At 35.5% G+C, this 22,388-nt stretch overlaps 2 protein-coding genes across 3 annotated transcripts; one reads left to right on the forward strand and one right to left on the reverse strand.

The window, feature by feature from the left end:
* The first annotated feature begins 978 nt into the window (after positions 1-978).
* On the forward strand, positions 979-5,318 carry LOC127431565 (UDP-glucuronosyltransferase 2C1-like). The gene is made up of 2 exons (XM_051682032.1): positions 979-1,103; positions 2,778-5,318. Exon 2 carries the CDS (start codon positions 2,784-2,786, stop codon positions 4,386-4,388), a length of 1,605 nt encoding a protein of 534 aa, XP_051537992.1. The 5' UTR covers positions 979-1,103; positions 2,778-2,783; the 3' UTR covers positions 4,389-5,318.
* A 572-nt stretch (positions 5,319-5,890) lies between these two features.
* On the reverse strand, positions 5,891-13,157 carry LOC127431593 (receptor activity-modifying protein 2-like). Of its 2 annotated transcripts, none has more exons than XM_051682068.1 (6): positions 13,006-13,157; positions 12,415-12,450; positions 11,746-11,808; positions 11,630-11,659; positions 11,364-11,517; positions 5,891-6,973 (listed from the first exon to the last, which is right to left on the reverse strand). In XM_051682068.1, the coding sequence occupies exons 1-6, from the start codon at positions 13,061-13,063 to the stop codon at positions 6,730-6,732; spliced, it is 585 nt and encodes a 194-aa protein (XP_051538028.1). In that variant the 5' UTR covers positions 13,064-13,157; the 3' UTR covers positions 5,891-6,729. The 2 variants fall into 2 exon arrangements, with proteins under 2 accessions (XP_051538028.1, XP_051538029.1); XM_051682069.1 differs by having other exon boundaries at positions 12,543-13,150.
* Positions 13,158-22,388: the final 9,231 nt, after the last annotated feature.

Raw genomic sequence — 22,388 nt, forward strand, 5'->3', positions numbered from 1 at the left:
ATTTTACAACTTTGTCGCAATTACAATGTACTGCTGTAAACCCTGTAATCCTGCAAAAATTACAATTTAAACAACTTTACAGCTCAAATAAAACACAAGTTTTAACAGAAGAATTAATCTAAGTGCTTTTATAAAATCATATAAGCGTCATATTTCTCCCTTTAAACCCTCCAAAAATTGGCCCCATTCACTTCCATTGTAAGTGCCTCACTGTAACCTCCATTATGATTCTTAATTTGTATTTTATTTTTTTCACTTAGAAAAGGAGGTACGAGTCTAAATACATTTGTGTGGTAATCAACATTATGCCATAAATGCTGTCGATTGAGCTTAACTTGTATTGAACCCGAAAAATTCCTTTTGGCAATGCTAGCCTGGCCAAGCTGAAAGGGGCCCAAATTCCCTCTAAAATCAGCCAACCCGACCATGTAGAAAGATCAGCAAACCAGCTTACAGTAGGCTGGTTTTAGCTGTTTTTTCAGCATGGTTATACCAACACATGGTTACATCAACACTTGTGCTGCAGCATGCTCACCATGGTATAATCATGTACAGCCACTTTTTTCTTATCTCTTCAGAGTTTAATGACATTTAAACTAGTTGTACTGGAGGTATTTGACCCTGTCCTTGTAACCATCAGCCTTGAATTGCCAGAAGAGTCAAAAAGAGAAAATGCAATGTAGTAATTAACTAGGAAACAATTACTTCATTTGCTTTGATCTCTCTCTCTCACTCTCTCTTTACCTGTTGACTTATCTTCCTCCCTTTCTCTCAAATACACATGCAAAATGACATTTTTGGTGGTTTTGTTTAAAATGGCAGTAAAAATGTTTAAAAATGTGTGCTTTTCCTTGTTTTAAGAATTGGAGGAAGCAGTGGGTGAGGGTTTTGTGAATTGCACACTCTTTCTGCACAGGGAGAGAGAGAGAGAGAGAGAGAGAGAGAGAGAGAGAGAGAGAGAGAGAGAGAGAGAGAGAGATCTTTGTTAACAATGGCCATTTTCCTGGGATTACCTCGTCTGAGTTATGCAATAGTTGTGCGATCTGAACTATGGACCGCACTGAACAAACTCAGTTTTCCGCAAAGAGAGGCTACAGAACTAGGTAAAAGGGTTTCTCTGTTTTCTTTGTCAGATTACCACATCCTGTTAATTGTTTTCTGTTTCTAAATGCAAAGAAATGACTTTTTAACTAATTATTACGCTTTTCCCAGGAGTACAATTATCTGTACTTTCCTGTCTTATTCGACTGTTTCAGCAATGCTCAAAGGTAGTTTGAACATTAAGAATGACTAGTTTCATTCGTCTCATTGCCCACTATAGGGTCTTGACTATTTGAGCTGTTGACTATTTGAGCTGTTGACTATTTGAAGTCAGTGTTTCTGCAAAACCTCACTGGTTAGAGGTCACATCTATTTAATGTAACATATTTCCTGTGTAGGGTTTCAGAAACTCTTTGTGTGTCCATACATGTACTTAAGTGAAATATTTTCAGGCATTTGAGGGATGTGTTGGATTGTGCAGGAACAAAACTAAACTGATGTTTTTCTTTTAAAGAGGGATTTATGGTTTTACAATTAAATGAACAATGCAACATAGTCTTACGGCAACTCGTAATAATTCATACGAGATAGCAAAATCGTAAGATATCTAGCTCATATGAAAAGGCACGACTTGTGTTCACATGCAGACCAACCAATATAACATAATTTCAAATCGATAGAATGCACGCATAATTTTTTATTTTTTTTTGCCAGCCTCCTGTCTAACACTTTATTTTAAGACAGGAAACATCTATGAACAAATTTGGTCACTCATTCTATATTTATGCGATACAAATGACTGTTGAATGGATCATTTACAAATAAGGTTGTCCGATGTGATTACAAAAAGTCTTTTAAAAATCTAGTTTAAAACACAAAGGTCGTTTTCATAGAAATGTAATCTTTGTGTCCAATTTGGTTTCATAAAGTTTTGAAAGACATTTATATCATTTTCTACAAAATAATTGATTGAATTACTTGTCAAGTGGTGTAACCATCAATAAAAAGATATTAAAGTACTTTCTTTGCATCTTGAATACATACAACTTAATGACACAACTTAATCATTCATTTCTAAAAATCTAAAAACAATTTCACAGGGTTACTCCATATGACCAGATTTTTAGGTCTAAAAGGGTCTAAAGGGTCTAAAAGGGTCCTCTCCCTATGGTTTTCATCAACATAAACAACAAAATGGTTACCTAAATGTTGGTAACACCACATGACTTTGACTTGGTCGACAAAAGTTATAATTTTAAAACTTTAAAAAGTGTTCTCTGCTTATTTAAAAAAAAAAAAAAAAAAAAAAAATATATATATATATATATTAATAAAAGATTATTCTTCATTACCCAAGAATTTCAGCTTTAAATTAGATTTTTTTACTGTCTTTGGGCTGCACCACATGACATTTTTTACTTTAAGCCCCAGGAAAAATATAAAAATGACTTTGAACTCAGAAACTGAAAACATGTTCATTATAGTAGATGTGTATTCAAGAAATTGCATTTTTGGCCTTAGTCTCAGTCACTATTCACATTCATTGCATCTTTTTTCATACAATGAAAGTGAGTAGTGACTGAGGCTGTCATTCTGCCGAACATCTTTTGTTTTCCACAGAAGACAGAAAGTCATACAGGTTTTAAACAACTTGAGGGCGAGAAAACAATGACCAAAGTTTAATTTGGGATTGACTATCCCTTTAACTTTGCTTTATATGTGTTTCTCTGCACTAGAAAACAATGGATTTTCTCAGAGGTTTACGCTGCCTTTTTTTGCTCTCCATCCTCCTCACAACTGGCGCTTTCTTTGCTCTGGCTGGCAAAGTCCTCGTCTTTCCAGTGGATGGCAGCCACTGGGTTAACATGAAACTGCTAATTGAGGATTTGCATTCTGCGGGTCATGAGGTCACCGTGGTGCGGACCGCCAGCAGTTGGTACATCAAGGAGGATTCACCGCACTACAAGGCCATCACGGTCCCCCTACCAGAGCACATTAACATTGAGGACCAAGAATTCATGGTAAGGTTCTTAAGTGAAATGCTTGAGATACAGAGACAGGGAGGTTCCCTGGTTGCAACCATGCAGTTTTATTGGCAGATGCTGACAACGCTCTCCAAAATGCATCACCAAGCAAGTCAACTAGTGGTGGAGATGTTCGAAAACCCGGTACTAATGAAACAGCTCCATGATGCACATTACAACGTGGCCCTTATTGACCCGGGTCTACCTGTGGGCGTTCTAGTGGCCCATAAACTCGGTTTACCCACAGTGTTCAATGTGAGATGGATCATGAGTGGAGAAGGACACTTTGTTATCGCACCCTCTCCAGTTTCCTACGTCCCTGCACCGGGAAGCGGTGTGCCAAACCACATGTCATTTGCTGAGCGGGTCAAGAACATATTCCATTATGTGCTGAACATGGGCATAGACCAATTCATCATAAACCCAGTTTATGACAGATTAGTAGCACGTTACTTTGGACATGAAACCAATTTCTACCATTTGCTACAGGGTACAGATATGTGGCTTATGAGATCAGATTTCATCTTTGAGTTCCCACGTCCAACAATGCCCAACGTCGTCTACATCGGAGGCTTCCAGTGCAAACCTTCCAAGCGCTTACCACCAGAGCTGGAGGAGTTTGTGGAAGGGTCGGGAGAACATGGGGTTATTGTGATGTCACTAGGGACACTTGTGAAAGGTCTACCCAATGAGATCACATCTGAAATCGCGGCTGGTTTTGCTCAGCTACCCCAAAGAGTGATCTGGAGGCACCTGGGTGAGCGACCTCATAATCTTGGCAACAACACTCTTTTGGTCGACTGGTTGCCTCAGAACGACCTACTAGGTCATCCTAAAACAAGGGCATTTGTTGCGCACGGTGGGACCAATGGAATATATGAATCTATATATCATGGCGTTCCTGTGGTTGGGCTTCCGCTGCTGTTTGACCAGTTTGAGAATATGTTGCGTCTTGAGGTACGGGGGGTGGCTAAAGTTCTTGAAGCTACTAAACTGGACAGCCAGAGCTTTTTAACAGCAGTGCGGGAAGTCTTACATCAGCCATTGTACAAAGAGAACATGCAGCGGCTATCTAGGCTACACCGCGATAAGCCTACGCATCCTCGAGACAGCGCCCTCTATTGGATAGAGTTCGTAATGCGGCACAAAGGGGCAGCACATTTACGAACAGAGTCTTATAGGATGCCGTGGTACTCATACCAATCGGTTGATGTAGTGACATTTTTGTTAGCTGTTGTACTAACAATAGGGGGAGCTGTGATTCTCACATTACGCTTTTTGTGTCTCAGATTGTGCCGAAGACAGAAATCAAAACTTGAGTGATGCATGAATGAGCATTAAACACTATATTAAATATATAAATAAATTGCTGAACAATGTTTGGAGAAGAATGTATTGGTTTTACGTCACCTAATTCCACAGTACTCGCATATGGACGTCAAAGCAATTGGCTATTTTCACAGCGAAAAACTAAAATACAATAAGAAAGTATAGTCATTAAAAACCTTCATACAGTTTAAAATATATATTTTTGGATTAAATCTGATTGAATTTATGGGTAAGAGGTAATAAATTCCCTAATTATTCATACTGAGAATGAATGTTAATTGGTTGAATTTAATTAATTGACATAAAAGGATGGCACAGTATACAGTATGCATATTTGGACTTACTTTATATCAGGTGTCTTTAACTACTATGTACTAAAGCATTTGATACAATGTACTTATTATGTGCATACACTATGTGTTGTGGCATTGTACTTGTACCTGTATTTAATTACATTCGCACTTACACTGTTAACCTTACCCCTAACCATAATCCTAACCCTACCTTAACCATACCTCAACCTCAGTTGCAAATGTGAATCTTGTAAGAACTTTGTAGAACAAAATGTAGTTACACAAAAATAAATAGTATTGTATGTATTTTAATGTTAGTACATAGTAGTTAAAGACACCTAATATAAAGTGGGACCATCTATTTTATTTGGTTAGAAAATTTGCCCTTTGAAGGTATAAAATGCTGCTAAAAAACAAAACCAGATGGCAAATATCTCCTCTTAATGGAAAAGTTCATTTCTGACTCTGGTCGAGCACCACTTAGTCTCCACGTCCTATCCGACAATGCTGACACGAGTCATGTTGAAACACCTGTGGCCTTGTGTGTGGTGTCTATGATTAGTGGATTTTCTGTACAATAATGGTAACAGTAAATATGTTATTTAACCAAATAAAAAGTTCTGTAAAGATATTTACAGTTGTAGGCCTGTCACCAAATTGGTGTGTATTTTTAAAGCTCAGTCAGCAGGTGGTAGCAGTGAATTTTACTCTGTTATAAACTCCAAAATCATGCTTTGGTTTGCAATGGGGCACCGAGTTGTTCCTGACAGGCTCCTTAGCCTACATGCTCTGTATAATTAGGATTAGGGATGGGAGTGGGGTTTGGACTTCTGCTGCCTTCCAGGAACAATTCCGGGCACCTTTGAACAATGGGCCGATTGGTTGATCAAATAATGTGGTGTCTTGCCAGACAGAGCAACGTTTTGCAAGTGGCAAAGTGTCACAGTTAAAACTTTTCAGGGAAATGAGCTTTTGATTTAGGGTTCTTCAAACCCTTCAAAACCTTCTTTTACTGATGGATACAATTTTGGCCTGGTTTGTGATGTCTGTCCAATGTCTTAAAGTTGTTTAATTTTGTAATGATTTTAATTTGATTTCATTCATGTCAAAGTGAGTTTATGAGTTTGAGGCCTAAAAAGAAAAACAATAAAACAGACTATTTTCATTCAAAACACAGGGGCATGAAATAAACAAGACTGTATCAAAAATAAAATATCACACTTTATTAATAACTGTAAACTGATTTAAAAAAAAAACACACACATTTTAAAACATTGTGGAAATTTTGTATTTAAGTCATAGTTTAGATTCAGAATCACAACTGGGAGGGTGGTATGACCAAAATCATATATTACATTATGAGTAATATTATATTAATAATATAACCAATATAAAAATTCCTGCTGGAAATTCAAAGAAAAATGGTTTATGCATTGAAAAAAGGTTTTATATATATATAAAAAAATGGTATATATATTAAATAACCATGTGATAAGGCCTATTTTAGTATATACTTTACAAATGAAAGTATTTCATTTTACTTGTTTAATTTCTCTTTTTATTTGGACCTTGATGGAAGCAAACCAAACAATAAGAATATTCATAGTAAATGATTGATAAGTCTGGCATTGGCTAGAAATGTTATAAAGCAGATAAATCAGACTTTAAATTCTGAATGGCTAAGCCCCATTTGAAGCAGTTGTAAAATCCTGCCTGATAGTCACACTAATATATCTACCAGGATATGTACAGTACAGCAAAATGTTTACTATCACACAGTATATAGTAGATCCTCATACCGCCCAGCTGAGTCACAATATATATTTATATGTTCATCATAAATCATACCTGTTAAGTCATTAGTGTGTGGGAAATCCCACAGCTACTGTGTGTGTGTGTGTGTGTGTGTGTGTGTGTGTATTCATAACACATTACTTACATCACTGTGAAGCAGCTGCACTTTATACACTCAGAGCTGGCCTTAACCTCTCATTTAAGCTGCACACACAGTCAGGAGGTGTTGGAGGTTAATGCAAAAGCAATCAGTCCCTTAAACTACTCTTCCACACTACAATATACACTATGAAGGGTATTAGGAGGATGGGCAGTAGAGTGGCTGCGAGCACGACTTCTGCCGGGGCATCTGGTAAATCCTCTTCATCGCTACAGAAGCGGAAGTAATGCTGGTGAATTCTCACGAATAACTGCTCCACCACCACATTAGGATAGTAACACATAAAGCTCTTAGATGTCAACTCCAGACACTCAGTTAACATGTTGTAACTTCTGGAAACAGGAAAGAGACACAAAGTAATTAAAAATGAATTGTGCCTGTTGATGCCATGGGAACCGACAACCGGTTCTCATTCAGAACTGGTTTCATAAAAAAAAAAAACACCATAATAAAACATTCTGTCAATGTTTCCTGCATTGCTTTATAGTATAGCGGCGCCGCAACGGCATCTACATGCAAAACATACAGTGCAAAATGTGTACCCTGATTCCTGTACGAATGACTCATATGAGCCGGTTCTTTTGAATCTACAATGATAAATATACAACGCTACCTCCCGAATAACTCTTTTCAGCCAGTTCATTTTAGTGAATCAAAAACTTATTGAACTTCCAGACGTTCATTTCTCAATGTCCAGCTTTTGAGACTTAAATCACAGAAATAGAGCTGTTCAGGTTGTAGTCCAAAAACCCGGAAGACAATTGGCATTTTAGATTATATTTTACAACATGAATTACATACAGTTATACTTCAAACATTAATTCTGAATCGAATGTGTTTGTTGAAAATGCATGTTGCTATATCGATGGTAATTAAAGACTACAACTACCATGAGCATGCGAGCCACGTGCTTTATGAAATAGATGACTGCTGTAGTCCTTATTTAGCGACAGGTTAGCAACATGCATTTTTAAAGATGCAACAGCTTTAAAATCCACAGTTGAGGTATGACTGTGTGTAATTTAGGTTCTAGAATGTAAAATGTGAGTCTCTTCAAGTAATTTTCACCACAGATCTTATTTTGAATATCTCTATTCTAAAAAACACAATGTAAATTCCCGAGGAAATATTTAAATAAAGATATTTTATTCATTAATTAATTTTTTTAAATATCAATAATTAAAACAAAACTCATAATGTGTATTTAACTACACATTATTATATGAACAAAATATCTTAATTTAAAAGTCTGTGTAAACACACCTGCAAGATTCTGTTCTATTAAAATATGAAATTATCATCTTTTGGTAACAGTAACAGACTGCTAAAGGCAGGAAGCCCTAAAAACAAACAGAATTGCATTTCTTAATTATAAATACTAAAACAATCGTGAATGGAATCGTTAAGGAACCAGAATCGTTAAGAGGAATAGGAACTGGAACTGGAATCATTGCATTCCTGTTCCTAAGTGCTAATACTAAGAGCTATATCAAATTAAACTCATTTGTTGACTTCAGATGATTGTTATTTTATTTTTTTTACTAGTTTTTGACTATGTTACCATTACGTCAACATACAACATCCACTTTATTTGAGCCAAATGTATATGTTTGCTTAGATTTTTATATACAATCGTTTTGCATGTTTTTTTTTGTTTTTGTTTTTTTTAAGTAACTCACTGTAGGTCAGCTAAATAGATTTTACAGTGATTTATTTCATTTAAATGTGATATACCTGTAGTATTTGTTTTTCAATTTTAGTTTAGGAAACCTGAAACTTCACCCTTATATACCCTCTAATACCCTCATGTAATAAATTAGCATACTGTTTGGCATCTTATGGTTAATTGTTAAAACATTATTACCTGACAGTTCAAATAAATTCAAATTTTTTTTTTATCTTGCCCTCAATGTCAGTACATTATTGTTACCCATTTTACTCCACACATACAAACACACAATCGATCTGGCTACAATACTGCTGCCATGATCACTAGAAAACCTACACCCACAGCCCTATTTTTTCCTTTTGTAAAAAAGCTGTCATAATTTCACGTGTAATAATGAACATTAAGTAAAACACGTATAGCATAAAATATGATGCAATGTATTAAAAACAATATAAAATGTGATTAGCACCAGTTGATTAGCACCACCAACACACCAGAGGTGGGGTCTTGATCATGTGGTCTTGGTCTCAAGACGTCTCGAGACCATATAAACGTGGTCTTGGTCTGGGTCTGGGTTTCTTTACTCAGTGTCTTGGTCTGGGTCTTGGTCTCAACATTTAAAGTCTTAGTCTGGATCTCGGTCTCGGCCTATTGATGGTCAAGACCGCTGTGTATTTACCAGTGCACTAAATGCGATTATTATTTCAGCCACTAGATGCATCTTTACCATTACTGAGAATTTGCAAGCACAGTACTTCTGCCTCAGTCATACCGCATGTGTCGGCAAACGCCATCTCTCATCACATGAATGTTAAGTGCAAGAACTATTAACAACACAAAGCAAACATTAATGATTTAAGATTACATCTGCCATGTAGAAGCCGTGACTTCACTCAGGGTAATCGCGCGACCCAATAAGCTTGTTACGTTGCGAGGTGTTCTTTATTGGGAGTACGGCTAAATGATTATGACTAAAATCATAATTAAAGATTTTTTCCCCTGATATTGTAATCGCTATTAATAAGATATATTACTATAATTTTTATTGCATGCCATATTTTTATTGCATGCCATATTTATGCAGCTACACATCCCAAACCAGCTGAGAACTGTGTAATTTACATCGTTTTTACTGCTTGCTTGAGAGTGCGGCATAAGCACGTACAGAACTCAGTCTGTGAGCAACTGCTGAGCTGGTGACGTAAACTCCTCTGATTGGTCGTTGCATTTATGCGCTCAGCTGACATGTCTGTGATTTAAAAAAATAAAAAAAATAATCAGTATTATTTTGTTAGAATAATAATGCATATGAAACACATTTCTCAATTAACCATGCATGCTTTTGGGAAGTCAGACTAATTTAAATTCACTAAATGTGATTTTCAATTATTGCGAATATTTCACAACAGCATATTTCTTGCTTTGTTTCTTCACTATAATTTTCAGTGCATAACTTTATGCATAGTTGTTTGAATAGTTTAATAGTATACATAATTATTAATAGTGTACATGCAATGAAAATCAGACTTATACCATGCAGACTTCAACTGTTGTGCACTAGCCAATTCAAGTCACTTCACTTTAGTTGTATTATTTTATATATATTTGGATTACGAAGGCATCTTGTAAAACTGGACTGTTTTCTCTATATAGCAGTCTGGAAAATGTCAGAGCCTACAGTGGTAAAATTTGCATTTGAAAATTTTGAAGATTCTGAAAATAAGAAATGGAAAGCAACCTGCAAAATATGTCACACATTAATAAGTGAAGCACATGGTACAACATCATCATTCAGTAGGTAAGTTAGTCACATTGTCTTTGACATATTTTATATATATATATATATATATATGGCAATTTAGGCCAGCCATGTTTTCAATGAAAATGACAATTCGTATTATCATATTATAATATTTTGATTTGTTAATGAACAGGGGTATTTTCCAGAGGTGGGGTCTTGATCTTGTGGTCTTGGTCTCAAGACGTGTTGAGACCATATAAACGTGGTCTTGGTCTGGGTCTGGGTCTTGGATGGTCTAGTCTTGGTCTTGTCTTGGTCTCAAGGGGTCTAGTCTTGGTCTAGGTCTGGGTCTTGGAGGGTCTGGTCTTGACTACACCTCTGCAACACACTGGATTGTGCAGCAGCAGCGACTCTGAAAAAAATGACAGTCCAAAGAAAAAAACAAATTGGACTGCTGTCCGTAAAAAAAAAAAAAAACATTGAATTGTCATCGGAAGATTTGTCGGACCCATTGTGAATAGCACCATAGGAATCCATTGTTCCTATAAGCTCGTTCGGAATGAACATTTGCACCAAAATATCAGGCTTGGTGTGAATAGTCCTTTAGTTCTGGTTTTGCGCTTAAATAATGCATCAGCCAGCCGGTACGTGATAGCTGTGCAGTATGTAAACCTCACTCCCCTGGCCTCAAGAGGCGCACTAGCAACTGATGCTAGAGGCTGTAGCCTTTAGCCTCCTTGTTAGCACGCCCACCTCCTGTGCCAGCCAACGCCGTTTCGAATGCCGCTCGGAGCGTGTCGAGCAGGCCTGGTTACACACCCATAATTTCTTATCAACTCTTATGTAGAACAGGGAAATGGCTCTCATTGTTTAATGGACCAGTAGATCTCTCTTGGCCCTTTCCCTCACATCCTTCCATTGTATTCTCCAAACATTTCCTTTCTTTGTGTGTTTTCCAGTATCTAAGCAGCCTGATCTCATTTCTCAAAAGTCCGATACAAAAATTAGTGCACAGAAATTCATGAGTATAGAAATGAAATGTTACTTTTATTGTAAGGCGTGCATGCAGTCAAGAGCAATGCACCCAACCTAAACTCCAACCCTAAAATTAAAATTTTTCCAAATGCACAGAAATGTTCAAAATAGATAGCTCTTTTGCTTGTTAGTTTGATTTTAAGAAAGAATGAAGATGCTAGATTAATGCTAGAGGGTTTACGATATAAATTTGCTTCTGCAAAATGGCCCAACAGCTGTTAAAAAATTATACTGCTTCATTTTAAGTAAAGCTACATGTAATTAAGTTTGTGCTTACCTTACAACCATTTCCATATTACACCAATTCTCCTCTCCGACTATACTCATGCTCGTATTGAAGTTAGCCCAGCACAATATTTCACCATAAATCTTCAAACTCTCCTCATCACAGTGACTGTATTTGTAGAAAGATTCTTGATTCTGAAAATCCTCTGAGAGAGCAACAGTGGTTTATTGCTTATGAAGACAAACAAGTGATCTAGTGAAGTCTAAAAGCTTACACCCTCCATAAAGTGTCACATAGGTGAACTCTCTTTCTCTCACCTTGGTCCTCATATGTGCCGTTACTCTTCTCTGAAAGAGTGAAAAGTCTGGTTATGATTGTAAACACTGTCTATGAGATCAGATAAGAGTGCAGGTGTAAAGAATGCATACTTTACCTGTGTCAAAAGATTTGTTTAATGCATGCTTTGCATTCTCGATTTTGACTCTTAGACTCTCATCTAGAGTAAATGAAAAAGCATTTTGTCTTTGATTTATCATTGATGCATTTCTATATATTAAAAAGTCAAATTTAGAGGAGTAATTCGACAAGAGGGATTGAACTTCAGTTCAATCTGTTATTTGCATTCGAGAAGTAAAGAAAAGCTTTTTAGAAAAGCAATATTGTTGAGGCAGAGATGTACATCTTAGTGTCAGCTGTCAATTTTAATTATTTCCTATAAGCCAAATTCATGTGGTAACATTCAAATGAACTGCTTTGACTGAAGTCAAATAATATTTAACATGTCTGAATCAACCTGACAAAGGTTACACCAACAATGTATCATAATGTATCATACACTATCCAGTAGTATGAAGGATACAGTAAAGTGCAAAATTAACACCCACCACCAGCAAAATACAGGCACATTTGCACATTGGCTGGAAATGTAGCTTTTTTGTTTATTTCTGGCATGCAACCCGAAAATCATCTCGGATTAACATTTGACAAGTTATGCAGCTGCTTTGTATATTTGGAATGGAAAAATACAAAGTTTTTTCAAAAATATAATTGGGCATTCACGAGCCATGGTGCCAGGTTGGCAAAAAAGTTGTTTGTCCCTTACCTTCAAATGCTGTTCTGTTATCTTGCGTCGTTTGACCTGAGAATAGACGTAAACATTTAAATGATGATCAACAGTACGATTCCTTATAAATAAAGGGATAGTTCACCCAAAAATGAACATTTACTCACCCTTATGCTGTTCCAAACCCATTTGACTTTCTTTCTTCTGCGGAGCGCTAAAGGAGATGTTAGGCAAAAATATAGGGACTGACAGCCTCAGTCACCATTCACTTTCATTGTTTGGGAAAGAACAGCACCGTTAACATTCTACAAAATTTCTCCTCTTATTCCACAGTAGAAAGAATATCAAACAGGTTTGAAATGACATGAGGGTGATTAAATGATGACATAATTTTTAGTTATGGGTGTACTATGCCTTAAAGCTATTCAACCACAAACAGGTTGGCAGTTTAGTGAAAAACTTGTAAAGCTGAGTTAGTAAGTCAATATTAATATATTACAATAGTAATAATATTAATATATTACACGTTTTGCCTAAATCCTCAAAGTCCACAAACAAGAGTGGCTGCATCGCTGTCAGAGATGTTCATGTAACAAAACTCATTGATTGAAATCTTAGAAGATCTCCTACCATAGATCATAGATGGATCCAGAAAAAGCAAAAGTAGTCCAGAGAGAATACAAAACATTGTCCAAGACAGATCAAGAAAGACAGAACGAGAGAAAAGGGCCAGAGATAGTGCGTGTTAGGGAGCTGTTAGTAAGTGAATAAATGGAAGTGAGTTAGCTGTGACTTCAGCATTTAAAGGAAAAAACAAAGGGAGGGGAGGAACGCAAGGAGAGGTGCTGGGACATTTCGTATGTTTGTGTGTGTCAAAATTAAATACCCCACCCATTCCCTTCCTCTGAGAGTTAATGGATAGTTTAGAATGAGACATTTCTTTGGAGCTCCAGTTAATGTAGTCTGCGTGCATACTGGGGCCAAAAGTACAGACTTCCTGTCCAGATAAGTCTGACAAAGGGAGTTTTCGCTGTGGACAGTGGGAATTATACCATTTAATTATAGAAAAACAAGATTCATACCGCTTAACCCTGGGAGGACTTTCAAATGGTTTATCAACGTAACGTTCACAATGTTAGTACACTTTAGAAGCGTTAGTAATGTTCAAAGTAAGTGCGAGACATGTTTTCATTATTATCTCATAAGAAATTTTACTTCATATGGGATGCACTTGGGTATCCAATTTCAAAGTCTAGAAGTATTTAATTTTGCTTTCTGCTTGCAAAACTTGACTAAATATACTTCTGCTTCAGGTGGGCGTTTCCTCAACTTCGGGCACTTTCATGTTGATTTTTATTAAAACGAACAGATATCAAATTTTTTCACATTACAACTGACATGGAGACTTCATTTATTTTTGGTACATTTCAAATGCCTTTTATGTACAGATTTTAGTATTTTCGCCTTGTCGCAGACCCAGACTTTCAGTATTAAACTATGGAAATCTATTATACAAATACAAATTATTACATGTTTAAGCTATGAAATAAACATAAACCATTTCAATATTTATTGTGTGAAAAGTATTTCTATCAGTTTTTCAAACATTACGACTGTCCCACACAATTTTGCCCCTAATAAAGTTTTTCAGAATCAGCATGCTTGTTAAAGGAATATTGCGGGTTCAATATAAGTTACGTTAATCGACAGCACTTGTGGTATAATCTTATTTACAACAAAAATGAATTTTGGCCTGTCTCTCATTTTCTGTAAAAAAAAAAAAAAAAAGAAAAAAAAAGAAATGAACTGTACATTAATATCATCTTTGTTAGTAAATCACATTTTATAAATTTCATTCTTTTTGTAGCACTTTTATCTGTGAAACACTTCCTAGATGGTATTGAAAGAGAAATAAATATGTCTTTGAGACCACCTTTTCTTTGTAGCCTCTCTGTGAGTCATAGTTCAGACATTGATTTCACGAGAATTTGATTTTACCACAATCTCATGGTAAGCTGTCTCATAACATGTGGTTTGGAGGCATGACTTGCACTTTAGAGCTTTGCTGTTTTATGTAATATATTGAATACATTTTCCTTTCTAATGGACACATTTCCCAGGTCCTATCTCAAGCTGTTCTGTACACCAGTATTTTAGCTCACCAGTTGAATGGCGTTCTCTTGCAGTACATATACACCGATCAGCCACAACATTAAAACCGCCTGCCTAATATTGTGTAAGTCCCTCTCATAAAATCTGCAATAAATCATGCAGATATGGGTCAGGAGCTTCAGTTAATGTTCGCATCAACCATCAGAATGGGGAAAAAATGTGATATCAGTGATTTGGACTGTGGCATGATAGTTGGTGCCAGACGGGCTGGTTTGAGTATTTCTGTAACTGCTGATCTCCTGGGATTTTCACACACAACAGTCTCTAGAATTGACACAGAATGGTGCCAGAAACAAAAAACATCCAGTGAGGGGCAGTTCTGAGGATGGAAACGCCTTGTTGATGAGAGAGGTCAACAGAGAATGGCCAGACTGGTTCAAACTGACAAAGTCTACGGTAACTCAGATATCCGCTCTGTACAATTGTGGTGTGAAGAGTATCATCTCAGAATGCTATTCTGAGATGCAGGTTGGTGCTGTTTTGTCGGCATGAGGGGGGCATGCACAATATTAGGCAGGTGGTTTTAATGTTGTGGCTGATCGGTGTATAATAAGCTATGTAACGTTTAACCCTATTCTACTTAGTAGAAAAATTACAGACGAATGATCTGGTGCATACTTAGTTTTACCTGATAACCAGAACTCATGCAAACTTTCCATGTCTGTAAAATTATTAAACATTAACATCATTATCATGACAAAAATAATCATTTCCGTTTAGTTGCTGTTTGTCTCAGTTATAATTTAAATACAAAATCCTGTCTCAGGTTTGCATTTCATTAAACTGAAGTAGTCTATTGTAAAATGTTTTTATACATTGGAACAACTGAAAGATGTGTTGTTCTCACTGTGAAACACTTGAAACTGAAAAAATTGGAATGCATTAAAGGGGAAAATGTATTTAAAATTGTTTACTTGTAATACCTGACTCAGGCTTGTCCACAGACTATAATCAAGAATGCAAGACTCTAATATTTTCTTAATATGAAAAAGTAGTCACTTAGTAGTCACAGGTTTGCCTCTGAAGAAATGCAAAATATTGCAAAAGAAAGCTGTCTCAAATGTAGATATTATTAGGAAATAATATATAAAAGCTGAGACTCCATTGTCACCACGACAAACAGAATAGTTTTATATTTGTTTTATTTTTGCAAATTTAACATCAATTGCAAGAGGTTTTCCTGATAATTTGTAGCTAAAACAGGAAAAAGCTCATGTCATGCATGATTTAATGCCAGAAACTATAAAGTCAACACAAGGAAAGCATATTCAGTTTAATTACATAGAATTTATTTTTTTACCTGCAAAGACGTTCTCTTTTGTTCTATTTTTTTTGTTGTTGTTTTTTACATTGTGTTTCAGCATCCGCTACATATGTGCCATTAGGGGATCTCCAGACCCAGGTACCTATATATAAACATACGACATGTGGCTGATTTGCGTGAGGTTACAGGCTGTTTGCGGAAAATTTTTACTGTGAACACACGAGAGCTAGACAAGCAAAAAGGTTTGACAGCTAGTGTGAAATCAGCAGAAGTGACAATTGTATTTTTTTTAAAATATACTTCTTTATATATAAAAAAAGTTCATATAAAAGCAAATCTATATATAAAAAAAAAAACTACTGTGAGGATAGCAAGAGTCTATTTAGAGTAATTAAGACATGACTTCTGACTTTGTAATTTTCAAAGTCTAAATAGAATGCATCAAAACAAGTAGAGTGGGGTCCAAAAAGTCTGAGATCACATTGAAAATTTGGGATATTTTTGTTTTGTTTTCATTTCAATCTTGAAATAATAAGTAAGGCTGTCAATGGATTAAAACATCTGATCAAATTAATGACATGGTATGCCGATTAATCAATCGAATTAATTGCATACATAAATATTTGCTGAGAAAGCACCTCAAAAAAGAATAATTAAACATATAATGATTATCTTATATAATAATAAATTGTTATATTTAAATAATTATAAATAAAATATATATAATATATAAAAATAATAAAGATAATTCAAATGCATTACATAATTGTGGCACACAAGTAATGCATTAAAAAAGACACTACAAAAACTGGCTTAACAATGCAATATATTTATTATTCCATATTATTGAACATAAGACTATCTTTGGCCAAGAGTTCACTTTAATCCATTTTGCAGTTGAATCAGTCAATCACTTCAAGGTTTATTATAAGGTCTTGTCTAAGGATGTGTCAATGTACACCTGCGTCAGACGGACGCTTTTGGAGCGTCTCGGTTGCGTCGCATCATGAACATACTGTTTTTAGGTTGTGGTGTCAAGTTAAACTAAGTTTGAAACTTAGAAAAACATGTCTTGAGATTCCTGCCTTCGGATTTGTGCTCCATCAAGCTGTGTCTAAATGCAAGTACACGTTCTCATCTGGTGTTGTCTGCTTTCTGTGGTTTGTTCTCTGTCTCTATAAACTGTGCATTGCCTTTTAGAGCGAGTTTCGCTTACTGCCCCCTGGGGAAAACAGGTGGTATTCCAAGCTTGAATTGCTCATATGAAAGGAATATTCCTTATTATGGGGACATGATTAATTGCTTTCGTTTTTTTAACACATTATTTTTTTATATAATTAATCACACTGAATTAACGCATTAAATAGACAGCACTAATAATTAGATTTTCAAGAAAGGTTATGATGCAAAAATTCAGAAGAAATGTAAAAGATTCTGCTCTATTTCTATGTCACTAATCAAATAAGCACATTTGTGACACGTTAATTCCTTTGTACAAAAGGTCAAACTTCTTTACTTCCACTGAAGCACACAAGATGCTCTTCAGAAAATGTTCAAATCATGCTGGATAATATGATCAGGTTTTGTGCAAACCTGTGGAATCCATGACAGCTTGAGTGCATGCTTCCATTAAAGCAAAAGGGAAACATTACAAATATGAATAAATTCTGAAATTCATGAAAAATTTTCAATTAAACTTTTCACAAGTTGTTATGGGATCATATAATTTGTAGTTAAACATTTTTTTTTAAATTACAAAGTACCAGTAGATACATTTCACAAGTGGTCTCAGACTGTTGAACCCCACTGTTTGTACAAGTATACATCAGTTTCCTTATGAGAGTGTGTTGCTACCGTATATTTATAACAACTCCACTGAAATAATCAAATTTCAAACAGGAAAAACTAATATGAAGGCACAAATAATTTCAAATAAAACAATTTAATGCACACCATCAACAAACCTTAAATAAAAACCTTGATTGAGAATAAGCATTAAAATAGTTTAATCAATGACTAAATGCAACGTCTATATTCATTTCAATTGTTTCTCAGACCTTTGAATGGTTTGGCAGGAAACAAAACTGTGTATACATCCGTATCTAACTATGCTGTAAAATTTAATTCATTACATAAATCATAACCAAATTATACAGGACTATATACTGTAAATAACAGGAAATAGTTTGGTATTGCCAAGTCTGTTGCTGCTACATGCTACCAGCAATACATGTCACATCCTGTTACACATATTATGCCAAAGCTGCCCTAATGATCAATATCTTAAAGAGATCTGGTGAGAATTCAAAAGTATGCCCAGTACTCAACTCTCACAGTATAAGATTATCTGAAGAACTGTCTATCTGTGTTAAAAAAAAAATAATAATTTTTTTAATGCATATGTATGTGTGAATTCAGCATTCGATATTTGTGAGAAACACACTGTTTCTTGACAACTACATACAAAAAAGCAAAACACAGCATGGGAAATTGCTGATCTGAAAGTGTTATGATAGCATGCAGTCTGCATGTTGCAACAGCCGGGTGCAAATTAACACACACCACCAGCCAAATGCATGCACAGTGGTGGGTAATTTAGCTGATTTTGCTTATCTGCAGTGACCTGCAAGACGCCTTTGATTGTGATTTGACAAGAAACTTAAAAATGGCTGTTAACAAATCTAAGTGTATGGTAAAATTTGGCATTCACTGGCCACTGTAGCTGTACATTTTCCCACTCTGAACTGTACGGGCTACACAGTATATACCACAACACATTTTCTGCATTCAATTCAATTATTCAGATTGGAACTTGTCCAGTTGCACCAAATGAGTATGCGTCCTGAGAGACTGCGCAACCTATCTCGCATTCAGACAAAATTAGTTGCACAAAATATCTACCAGCTCATGAGTCCAGGGTTTTAAATCTCTTTCATCTGTACCTGTTCAATTCTTATAATGACTTCAATTGACAACTTTCTTTAAATCATACTAATCATTATATTGTTGCATAATGCAGCAAATATAAAAAATTCAATTTTGAAATCATATTTTGTCCTCCACGGATTATACATTTCAGCATATGATTACTTCATAAAGGTCTTTAATTGCCATGTGTATATTCAATTTAATAATTCAATGCTTTAACCTCATGTTCGCACTTTGCACTCTCAATAAAACCTAATACTTCGCCCGCAGAAATCCCTTGGCCAGTTATTGCTTTCCACAAGCAAGAGAAAAAGAAAAAAAAAGGTTAAGGTGACAGGTCAAATGTGGTTTCTGTGTGTGTGTGTTTTCCTGAATGGTGTATAGCATGCTTCAGTAAACCTTGTACCCATCAACACCCTGCCAACCTCAAACTACTCAGAACAAAACAGAGAAATGGGTGGGAAACAGTGAGTAAGAGAAAGGGTGGAGGGCATTGTATGAGAAAAAGAGAGGGAAGAAGTGCCCTCTAAATTATTTAGATTTCATTCATCTCTACCTAGATATCACTTTATTTTTAAACAAACACTATCTGAAACTGACAAAAAAGCAGTAAAGGGAAGAATGGGCAGAGATTGCATGGTAAACACACACATAAAAAAATAAAAAAAAAGAGTATTATGGATAGATGAATCCAAGTTTGGGGTGTTGATCTGATGTGGGAAAAGTTAGATTGAAAAGTCTGATTGAAGTTTCCAACAAGTCAGTCACACCTATGGGAAATGCTACAAAACGCATGACACTTCAGCTGAAATCTTAACAAATGGATGCTATGCCTAAGGTCTGCAAAGCTGTTATTGCTGCAAGTGAATTATTCTTCAATGACCAGAAAGTTTGACGAATACAGCATTGTTTAAATAGAAATACTCATTATAAATGTTAGTACAGTATATCCACTCACTGAGCACTTTATTAGGAACACAATAATGGTCCTAATAAAGTTCCCAACCTGGTCTTCTGCAGTTGTAGCCCATCTGCCTCAAGGTTCGACGTGTTGTGCATTCTGGGATGCTATTCTGTTCACTACAATTGTACAGAGGGGTTATCTGAGTTACCGTAGCCTTTCTGTCAGCTCGAACCAGTCTGACCACTCTCTGTTGACTTCTCTCATCAACAAGGTGTTTCCGTCCACAGAACTGCCCCTCACTGGATGTTTTTAGTTTTTGGCACCATTCTGAGTAAATTCTATAGACTGTTGTGCGTGAAAATCCCAGGAGATCAGCAGTTATAGAAAACATGCCATAGTCCAAATCACTGAGATCACATTTTACCCCCATTGTGATGGTTGATGTGAAAATGAACTGAAGCTCATGACCCATATCTGTATGATTTTATACATTACACTGCTGTCACACTATTGGCTGACCTAATAAAATTCTCAGTGTGTGTACAAATATAGAGGAGACCAGGGCTAGTTTTCAGACTTTGTTGCTTCAGTGAATATTTCTCAGGGCACTGAAGAATTATTTTGAAAGTCAATTTCTGCATTGCCTCACACATTAAGGTATTGGCTACGATAAACGCTATTGCCTAGGAAAACATATAGAGTTCATTGAACACACGCTGACTTCTTGTAACAACATGCACCGAAAATTGGGTAAGCAGTCACAATGGAAACTGCCATTAAACTAGTGTCGTAAGTATCATGTGAACATTGAGGAGACATATTGTGTGTTAGGGTTGGGTGATCTTCTCTATAGTCAGATCGTCCTATCGTCAGCCTGTGAGATTGCCAATACCCGATATTGAATTCAAATGAAACTTGAAAAAATTAAGTGCAATTAAAATGTGTGTTGTTCAACTTTTTGAAAGATGGCTTTACAACAGTTGTGAAGGGCAACATCTCTTTGGAAACTAACCTACTTCATCTACTGGTGGGGAATTTCCTTGTCCGGGAAAATACATCATGTGTGTGAATAAATTCGTTTTGTTCCCTCATATATATATATATATATATATCGTAATATCCAATTATATCAGAAACTCCCAGCCTGAGGGATTGATGAATATTCTTGCTTAAGTGATTGCATTGAAAATGACATTAATTTATTTTAAAAACGAAAAACTTAAATCAAATACATTTCTTAATTCAAACTGCACTCCAAACAAAACGAAAAAGCAATTAAAATAACGAAGTGATCATCAAAATAATATATATATATATATATCAATATATATATATATATATATATATATATATATATACGCACACTACCGGTCAAAAGTTTTGAAACACTTGGCTGAAATGTTTTTCATGATCTTAAAAATCTTTTGATCTGAAGGCGTATGCTTAAATGTTTGAAATTAGTTTTGTAGACAAAAATATAATTGTGCCACCATATTAATTTATTTCATTATAAAACTAAAATTTAATAATAATTTTTTTTTTTTTTTTTTTTTTTAATTTATGACTTAGCCCAAATAATAAAGAAAAGCAGCCAATAAGTGCCCAACATAGATGGGAACTCCTTCAATACTGTTTAAAAAGAATCCCAGGGTGATACCTCAAGAAGTTGGTTGAGAAAATGTCAAGAGTTCATGTCTGCAAATTCTAGGCAAAGGGTGACTCCTTTGAAGATGCTAAAATATAACACAGTTTTGATTTATTTTGGATTTTGTTTAGTCACAACATAATTCCCATAGTTCCATTTATGTTATTCCATAGTTTTGATGACTTTACTATTATTCTAAAATGTGAAAAAAAATTATAATAAAGAATGAGTAAGTGTTTCAAAACTTTTGACCAGTAGTGTATATATACATAAGTAACCACCTTTCCATTTGCCGTCAGGCAAGTCTCCGTCTAAACATGCAGGCGGAAAATTACTTACACAAATGAAGACATAAAAACAATTATAAATGTAAAAATAATAACAATAATGATGATAATAATCATTGAAATATTAATCATAATTCGAGGTGAATGTGTTTTTGTATTATTTTAAGTTTTAATCACAGGTGTATAGGCTGCGGAGTTGTGGTCACAATGAACTGCTCTGTGGAAATAAAGTGAAAACTCAAAGCATCTCCTGAGCTGAGATGTCTGAGGTCAGTTGCAGCACTCATAGACAATACTGTTCTTGCATAATAAAAAATCAGAAGACAGAAACAAAGAAAGAGTGAGAACCTTTTACATGCACGTGTTCCACGAGACTGCATGCCTCCGAACAAACAGCGTGTCATACATGCGCATAGACGGCTTTTCTGTCATCTGTTCTTAATAATATAATAAAGTGTGTTTCTTCAAGCGCGTGTTTGTCTACAGGCAAATTATTTGTGATATTAATTTGATAATAATAATAGCCTAATAATAATAATAATAATAATAATAATAATTTAATACATTAATGGGAAAACGAGCCAAATATCGTCTTGACATCATCAAAGACATCAGCTATTGGCGATCACTCTGTCCATCATCGATCCCCGAGATCATCGTCTGTTGGCACAACCCTAATGTAAGTGATTTTATAAATTGTAAGCTTCACATTTCCGCCTTTAAAACTTCCAAAAATTGTCCCCATTCACATCTACTGTAAGTGTCTCACTGTAACGCAGATTTAGCTTTTTTTTTTTTTTAAGAAAAGGAGGG

The sequence above is a fragment of the Myxocyprinus asiaticus genome, chromosome 41, assembly GCF_019703515.2.
Source record: "Myxocyprinus asiaticus isolate MX2 ecotype Aquarium Trade chromosome 41, UBuf_Myxa_2, whole genome shotgun sequence".
NCBI lineage: Eukaryota > Metazoa > Chordata > Actinopteri > Cypriniformes > Catostomidae > Myxocyprinus > Myxocyprinus asiaticus.

Bases quoted from the DNA above. Each gene is read 5' to 3' on its own strand.
- LOC127431565 (XM_051682032.1), top strand. From the start codon at position 2,784: ATGGATTTTCTCAGAGGTTTACGCTGCCTTTTTTTGCTCTCCATCCTC.
- LOC127431593 (XM_051682068.1), bottom strand. From the start codon at position 13,063: ATGTTTTGTATTCTCTCTGGACTACTTTTGCTTTTTCTGGATCCATCT. The intron at 11,660-11,745 runs GTAAAGTATGCA...TCACTCTTTCAG, and splicing joins AAACAAATCTTTTGACACAG to AGAAGAGTAACGGCACATAT. The intron at 11,518-11,629 runs GTGAGAGAAAGA...TTGCTCTCTCAG, and splicing joins CGGCACATATGAGGACCAAG to AGGATTTTCAGAATCAAGAA.